This window comes from Brassica napus, chromosome C3 (genome assembly GCF_020379485.1).
Source record: "Brassica napus cultivar Da-Ae chromosome C3, Da-Ae, whole genome shotgun sequence".
NCBI lineage: Eukaryota > Viridiplantae > Streptophyta > Magnoliopsida > Brassicales > Brassicaceae > Brassica > Brassica napus.
In genome coordinates this window covers 29,101,832-29,110,618 of record NC_063446.1, presented here as the reverse complement: position 1 = coordinate 29,110,618, position 8,787 = coordinate 29,101,832, and the positions used below count along the sequence as shown (strand labels likewise).

The 8,787-nt window shown below is 33.3% G+C and overlaps 1 protein-coding gene across 3 annotated transcripts; it reads left to right on the top strand.

The window, feature by feature from the left end:
• Positions 1 to 4,848: 4,848 nt before the first annotated feature.
• LOC106360444 (WUSCHEL-related homeobox 1-like) lies at positions 4,849 to 8,180 on the top strand. Of its 3 annotated transcripts, none has more exons than XM_048753154.1 (4): positions 4,849 to 6,181; positions 6,330 to 6,695; positions 6,785 to 6,846; positions 7,632 to 8,180. In XM_048753154.1, the coding sequence occupies exons 1-4, from the start codon at positions 6,046 to 6,048 to the stop codon at positions 8,094 to 8,096; spliced, it is 1,029 nt and encodes a 342-aa protein (XP_048609111.1). In that variant the 5' UTR covers positions 4,849 to 6,045; the 3' UTR covers positions 8,097 to 8,180. The 3 variants fall into 3 exon arrangements, with proteins under 3 accessions (XP_048609111.1, XP_013655494.1, XP_013655495.1); XM_013800040.3 differs by having other exon boundaries at positions 5,003 to 6,181; positions 7,608 to 8,180; XM_013800041.3 differs by having other exon boundaries at positions 5,021 to 6,181; positions 6,333 to 6,695; positions 7,608 to 8,180.
• The last annotated feature ends 607 nt before the right edge of the window (positions 8,181 to 8,787 follow it).

Sequence of the window (8,787 nt, the reverse complement as noted above, 5' to 3'; positions counted from 1 at the left end):
ATTAGAAATTTTTTAATTTTTGTTTGAAACTTATTAGTATTTTCAATTATATAAACAAACTTTGGGTATTAAAAAGGGTACAATTTTAAAATTTTGTGTATTAAAATGAACAAAATAATTAATTGGGATATTAAACTGGATACCGAAAAAGTTTAGTTATTAAAAAGCTTAATAAAATTTAGTTGAAGTATTTTTATGGAATTTCCCAATAATAAAATTCATAAAGTTTTCCCAAATGTCTGGAATTATTTTTTTAACAATAATAGATAAATAACTCTAAATACGTATATACGTATGTGTATATATAAAGTTACATTTTATTTCAATGGAACCCGTATTTATATAGCGTAGGAAACACATAAACAAAAGACTTAGCTTAGTAATTCACTACTTTAGTTTCAACAAGTGAAGGCGATTTTCTAAGAAATCCATTTTATTGGGTTTAGGAGATTTTATTCATCCCAACAAAAAATACAGGTCGTCTACAATAATCACTATAACAACTAGGTATAGCTAAATCTCATCAAACGAGGCACACTGTAATAGCATATAAAAGTATCTCCAACTCACATCTATCTTTTACTATTATAAATGAATATATTAGAATTCATTTATTAGTGATCTTCATTTTAAAATTTCTCTATTATAAAAAGAAAAATATAGGTGGATTAGAAAGGATCTAATATATTGTTCCATCCCATGTTCTAAAACGCGGCCGCAGACACTGTATACGCGGCGGAAAGGCGGTAGGCGGTATGATGCCGCCGCTATTTCAACATAATCGGTCGGAAAACGTAAAAAAAAAAAATTGCTCACTATACGACTGATATGTTAGATTTATGATATTCAAATGTAAAAGATCAAAAAAGTGTAAAAAACGTGATGTATAAGTGCTCTAAAAATGGCTGACGGCAGAGGATTATGGTTGCAAATTTTGAGTTGTATAAGATGAAAGAACAAAATGTCAAATTTACCCCTCATTTAAGTATAAAAGGAGAAAAACATATCAAATGCATGTTTGGGACGTCGAACCCTCGACTTCTTGGTGTTGCAAAACGTTCCAAACCACCAGACCACATGTCACTACAAGAAAACATCGGTATTCTGATGGACATTCCGATGGAAAATGAAATCCTCGGAATTTCCCGAGGAATTTCCGAGGAAATTCTGAGGAAACCCAAATTTCTTCGGAATATACCGACGAAATTCCGAGGAAATATCAATCCGTCGGAATATTCCGAGGAAATTCCGAGGAAAAATGTGTTCCTCGGAAAAGAACGATGAATTCCGAGGAAATAGTATAGGGATTTTACAAAATTTCGAGAAAATTCCGACGAACTAGTGATCGATCGATGCGTTTTTGGACATAATCCCATCGATCGATCACATTGTTACGCTTTGGTCCATCTGAGTGATCGATCAATGCGTTTTTGGACATAAATCCATCGATCGATCCGTTTATAAAAAAACATTCGAGATTTTGAAACCCCAAACACTAGTTCCTCGGAATTTCCTCGGAATATTCCGAGGAAATTCCGAGGAACACTTGATATCCTCGATCGATCGATGGGATAATCTCATCGATCGATCACATTGTTACGCTTTGGTCCATCTGAGTGATCGATCGATGCGTTTTTGGACATAAATCCATCGATCGATCCGTTTATAAAAAAACATTCGAGATTTTGAAACCCCAAACACTAGTTCCTCGGAATTTCCTCGGAATATTCCGAGGAAATTCCGAGGAAATTCCGAGGAACACTTGATATCCTCGATCGATCGATGGGATAATCTTATCGATCGATCACATTGTTACACTTTGGTCCATCTTAGTGATCGATCGATGCGTTTTTGGACATAAATCCATCGATCGATCCGTTTATAAAAAACATTCGAGATTTTGAAACCCCAAACACTAGTTCCTCGGAATTTCCTCAGAATATTCCGAGGAAATTCCGAGGAACACTTGATATCCTCGATCGATCGATAGGATAATCTCATCGATCGATCACATTGTTACGCTTTGGTCAATCTTAGTGATCGATCGATGCGTTTTTGGACATATATCCATCGATCGATCCGTTTAAAAAAAATTGATATTTTGAAACCCCAAACACTAGTTCCTCGGAATTTCCTCGGAATATTTCGACGGAATTCCGAGGAAGAAAAGGGTTTCCTCGGAATTCCCTCGGAATATTCCGAGGAAATTCCGAGGAAATAGGGTTTTTAAACCGAAAACAACGTTTTTCGGTTTGAATAACACCTATATAACCCTTATTAAGTGTCTTACGTTCATTATGAAGTCAAAAATTTGTTCCTTACCCTATAATAAACACTTTTCCGATTGTATGAACGAAATCCCCACAACATAAGAGAAACACTTATACACTTTAATGAACGGTAAAGGGAATACTTATAATTCGTTTTGAAATTTGTTATTTCATGATTTATGCTCATCTATACAAAGAATCCTCAATGGTATGCATTACAATTGTATAAGAAATGAAATACGGCAAAAAAAATTGATGTTTTGAAACCCCAAACACTAGTTCCTCAGTATTTCCTCGGAATATTCCGAGGAAATTCCGAGGAACAATATAAATTAATAGAAATACATGCACATGATATTCTTTTTCCTCGAATTAATGAAAATATTCCGAGGAAATTCCGACAGATATTTAAGTGGCCGTCGGAATTTCCTCGGAATATTTTCATTTAACCGGGCAAATAAGCCGCCAAATATTTCGCGAAAATTGAAATTGAAAATACTAAGGGAATTCCGACGGAAAATATCCGTCGGACCCAAGGTTTTATAAACTCGAAACGCATCTTCTTCCCCATTTCTCTCTTCTTCCTCTCCGGCGATCTCTCTCTCCTTCCGGCGTTCTCCACCTTCTCTCGCGACGATCTCTCCGGCGAATCCTTTCCATTCTCTTACAAATCATGTAAGGACCATATCCCACTCTCTTAGGTCATATTTGTTAGGTTTTTAAGTAGATTTGATGATTTTAGAAGGTTTTTGATAGATTTTTGTTAGGGTGATTGGGTAGGATTGTGATTTGTTGTGTAATAGGTTTAGAGTTGTGATTTGGTTGTGTTGAATTGATTTAGAACTTTTTTTATAAATTGTTCATTATTTTTATATTTACAAAACGTTTTTTCTATATAAATTCGATTTTACAAAACGTTTTTTGTATATAAATTCGATTTTTGGATTTATAAAAGATGATTTCATATTTATAAAAATATTTATATTTATTAAAACTAATTTTATATTTATAAAACATTTTTTTGATTTATAAACACTATTTTTTTATTTTTGTATTTATAAAAACTATTTTTAAATATACAAACCGTTCTTTGTATATAAATTCGTTTTTTGGATTTATAAAAGATGATTTCATATTTTGAAATTAATTTTGTATTTATAAAATATTTTTTTTGATTTATAAACACTATTTTATTATTTTTTGTATTTATAAAAACTATTTTGTATTTATAAAAAGATGATTTCATATCTATAAAAATATTTATATTTATAAAACTAATTTTGTATTTATAAAACATTTTTTGATTTATAAACACTATTTTATTATTTTTTGTATTTATAAAAACTATTTTGTATTTATAAAAAGATGATTTCATATTTATTAAAACTAATTTCGTATTTAGAAAACATTTTTTTTATTTATAAAAACTATTTTATTATTTTTTGTATTTTAAATATGTTTTCTATTTCCATTTTAATTTTACATTTTCGAATTTCAATTTTAAAAAATAAATTTATAATTTTTTTTTTAATTTTGGAAATATTCTGAGGAAGTTTATCCCTCGGAATATTCCGACGACATCTTCCTCGGAATATTCTGAGGAATTTCCGACGAACTTGTGGTCCTCGGAAATTCCGAGGAAATAGGGTTTCCTCGGAATTCCGTCGGAAATTTCCGAGGGATTTCCGAGGAAAGATGAATTTCCGAGGAGTTATTTCCGAGGACTTTTTTCGTCGGTATGTCGTCGGAATAGCGTTATTCCGACGACATACCGACGATTTTTTCCCTCAGTATGCCGCTGTTTTCTTGTAATGTGTTATGTATTGACAATACGTATCATTATATGTATAATAGCTATAAAACTAGGCGCTGATTAATCCCCGCTTAATCGCCGATTAATTGATTCAGTGCTAGGCCCGAATCAGCTGCACGCGTTGCGCCTAGCACAATTCCGAACATGGGTTCCATCACATGATCACTAAAACCAGAAAAGAAAAGACATAGAAATTATTAGCATATCTTTCACAAAGTAAGGATTAACATATATATTATAACTTTCCAAAAATCGAGAAAATCAAATGGATTAAGGCTTGGGAAAAGACAGAAAAGGGAGATTTAAGATCCCAAAGAGAAGAAAAGGGTTTTATGGAAAAGTGGGTTTGAGAGAGACAAAGGAGATGAGGTGAAGAGTGTAAAGAGACAAAGCAATGGGGCAGTTGAGCACAAGAATAATAGTGAAAGCCACCACACACACATTCATTTATCTCTCATATTTCGTATAAACCAAAAAAAATTGAAGTATAGTTGGAAAATAAAGAATGAAAGAAAAGGAGTGATGGGGAGAGATGGGAGAATGTCACGTCGTTTTAAGCTCCTTCACATCTCCCCATATCATTCATATCCCCAGAATTCCACGCTCTCTTACTCCTCTTACCAGTCAATCTCAACTTCTTCCTTTCAATTTTCTTTCATAATACAACTACATTCTAGTAGCTATTAATAAGATATATATGTATACTAAACTAAGAATATAGTTACATCATTCCAGAATTAGTTTAGGGAAATCCTAAATCGGTCAATCAGAACGCATTTCTCTGTTTGTGCTTGTAATTCTTACGTAATAGTGGTCATGATGTTCCTTTTTTTGATGTATGGTTTTGATTTTATAGGTTGTTCCCAAAGAGACAACATAATCAATGCATTTATCGAATCCTACTTAGTAGTGTTCTGTGTTCCTCTTGGAATATGTCAATTTTGTGCTTAAGTGTACTCATCTGCAAACTAACCAATAGTACATTTGTACTACACATAGAGTATGATTGGTGAACATTGGAGTTACTATAGAGTAATTAAAAATGGAAGAAATGAAAGAACAAATACGAGAAAAATTAATTTGAGGATAAAATTTTCTCTGTGAAAAAGCAAGAAAGTTTTACTCTATAAATTCACAAAAACAAACAGCATGTTTACTTACTTATCAACTTACAACTTTTATCTTGATTGATTTTGTACCTGTGTAACACAGCCGAAAATATGTTTCCCTATAATATTTTGCTTTAACATAGCATACCAGCCATAGTACCATTTACATAAGCACTCCTGAACTGTAACTTCTTATAGGTTCGAAAATAAACTGTACATCAGATAAGCAAAGCCTAATAAACCCTTTATCAATAAATAAGTAATAAACAAGCCATAACCATAACGAAGTAGTAATCCTACAATGATATGATGTAATAAATTCGGGGTAAATAGTATAAAATATAATACAGTACATTCTACATGGAAAACAACTGTATTATGTTTTGCTTTGTTTAAAAATAATTCTATTATAAACGTTATAATTCTTTTTATATAAAAATGTAATTGTTTTTGAAATTTGGTGGAGAATTTATAAAATAAAAGGAATAAAACAAAGCATATAAAATATATGATTCTGTCCATATGGAGAATGTTAATTTGCAAAAGAAAAATATATATATAGAAAAATATATATCTCGGTACTAACTATATATACATACATATATGTGTGCTTATGAAAACCCATTTACACGCTCCCCATTCTCACATTCACACAAAAGATATCTCAACATTATCACTTTACTTCATACCCAAACTAAAAACAGCCAATAACACTTTCTACTATTTGTCAATTTCCTCATTCAAAGATATCATTCACATCTCCTAAATTTCGATAAATAAACAAAGCCCTAATATTCAGTTGCTATCTGTGTTTCAGCTCGGTTATACATATATAAAATTAAAAAGGTCCAAAATGTGGATGATGGGTTACAACGAAGGAGGAGCAGATTCCTTCAACGGAGGAAGAAAGCTTCGTCCTCTCATCCCTCGCCTCTCTTCTTGCCCCACCGCCACCGCAAACACCTACTCCGACCACCGCTTTAATATGGGTATCTCTCTCTTTCTCCCCCACAAAATATATAGTTCTCTTTCTAGTTTCGATTAATGCTCATTTTTTTATTAGTAATATTTTTTATAATTTTACCGCATCTAGAGAAAGGTTAATGCTCATTTTCTTGGTTGTTATGATTTGTAAAGCAGTGGTGACAACAATGACGGCGGAGCAGAACAAGAGGGAGTTGATGATGCTAAACTCAGAGCCTCAACATCCACCAGCAATGGTGAGCTCACGGTGGAATCCGACACCGGATCAGTTAAAGGCTCTTGAAGAGCTTTACCAACAAGGAACAAGAACTCCTTCGGCCGACCATATCCAACAAATCACCGCGCAGCTACGACGGTACGGGAAGATAGAAGGCAAAAACGTTTTCTATTGGTTCCAAAACCACAAAGCCCGCGAACGCCAGAAGCGTCGACGACAAATGGAAAATGGCCACGATGAATCAGTCGTTACGACAATGAGTCTTGTCTCAAACCAAGGATTTGACAAGAAAGATTCAAAAGGTGAGAGACCATAACTTTAGAAACAGAATATGACACATACTTCAAACAGTGAAATCTTGACTTAGTTTTTTTTATTTGAAATATTACAGGTTACAAGGTTGAACAGACCAAGAACTGGATATGTTCGGTCGGATGCGACACACAACAAGAGGTATATATGAGCATGGCATACATATGATTGTTTTTTTTTTTTTTTTTTTGCTAAATATGATTGTTTGTTTCTACTCACTATATTATATATTAATGTCTAATGGGGACATGAAAAGGAATGTAATTAAGGGTTTATGGTATGGTATAATTGGCATATGATTACAAAGAGAATCTATTTATGAATAATTGCATTCCTTTTTTGGATTTTTGGGTAATTTTTGCAAATGAAAACAAAGACAGATATGATGGAGAGAAGATATATGTGGCAGCGGAAAATACCAAAAATAGTTAGCTTATTGGGAAATGCAAAAATAAGTATTTTTGTTAGCAGATAAATTATATTATTAGTATTTTATTGAGTATTTTGTATTTCTAAAATATAATGAATTGATCCAAAAAGCTGCAGACACTTTCCTTTCTGTCGGGACAGCTGTTACGTAAGTATTATTTTTGTTTTCTTCTTGTGCTTTTACCGTATTTCTATATATTAGAGAGCTTTTTTACATCAATACATGCTTGAAAAGACCGCTTCGACCCTGCTCGTTAACGGTGTCGCTCTCCTTGGCGCTGTCCCTTTCTGGAATTTGCTCTCGCAGATTATTCTTGCGTCTGTGTGATTCGTTTTTTAAGCATAAAGTTTGTCGCTTTGCCATGATTTTGACTTATTTGTTACCAAGTTTTACATTTTCCAATGCTAATTGACAATTCAAAAAATTTAAAATATTGCATTTCTCTTTCTTTCCTTTTTTTTTGGCGTATCAGAAACCTCATGACCATCATCATCAGGAAGAGCCTGTCTCAATAGCGATGGTAGCAACGAAACGCAATGGTCGTCATGGAGGAGACGAGATACAAAGCTTTCCTGTGAGAAGTGCCAGGTGGCATATGATGCAGCTGCCACCTGGACTCTACCCTTCTTCACAACAACATCATAATCATCACCAACTCAATCTCAACTCCACTACAGTTTCTTTAAACTTGTCCACTAGCAACAGTAACGTTTCCGCTCCTAAAGATACAGTCACATTTTCCCCTTCATTTCTGAGGACAAGAGGAGCAAGGAACACAGAGGCTTGTGATGATAATAAAGATCAAGAACAACATGAAGATTGCTCAAACGGTGAATTGGAACATCAAGAACATACACTAGAGCTGTTTCCATTGAGAAAAGAAGGGTTTTGTAGCAATGGTGGGAAAGAGAAGGAGAGTGGCATTCAATGTTTCTATGAGTTTCTTCCGTTGAAGAACTAGTGCTACATGATATTTTTCAAGAGAAACATGTTTTTGTGTTATATATCATATTACTAGATTAATTAACTAATCAAGTTATAGCGAGCTAGGGTTTTGTTTGGGACTGAGGGCAGGCGTGTCTTTATGGTGTTGATGTTAACATTTCATAAGCGTTTGCCTTGAAATTCACTTTGGACCATTTTCTTTAAATGTTAAAACGACTCAAGCAAAACTTAAACTAAAAAGAATACAGATACATGTGATTTTCCCATTAATTTATCATTTTGTGTGGATGTGGTGAGTTAAGGTTTTGGATTAGAAAACTTGCTTGATTTGGTTGGTGACCGAGTGTATTTCGTGATGATATCAAGTCTTATCACAATGGGAACTCGTCGTTAGTATACACTTTTTAAGGCGTAACTACAATATAAATTATAAGAAAATTACTACATATCACAAAATATTTACTTAGTATATGTACACACAAACATGATCTGTAATACTGTATATGTCTCAATCTTAGCATGCGTATCTTTGAGTTATAAATGTGCGAGAGACAAAAAGAATTGGGTTGATGTTGAAGTGACTAAGAAAGTGGGAGGAATTTGGTTTTGGACTTGTTTTGTTTTCGCTTCACTCAGCATGCCAACAAAATGCCTTTACATTTGCTATTTATATATAAACTATTCTCCTCATATTCAACGTCACTATT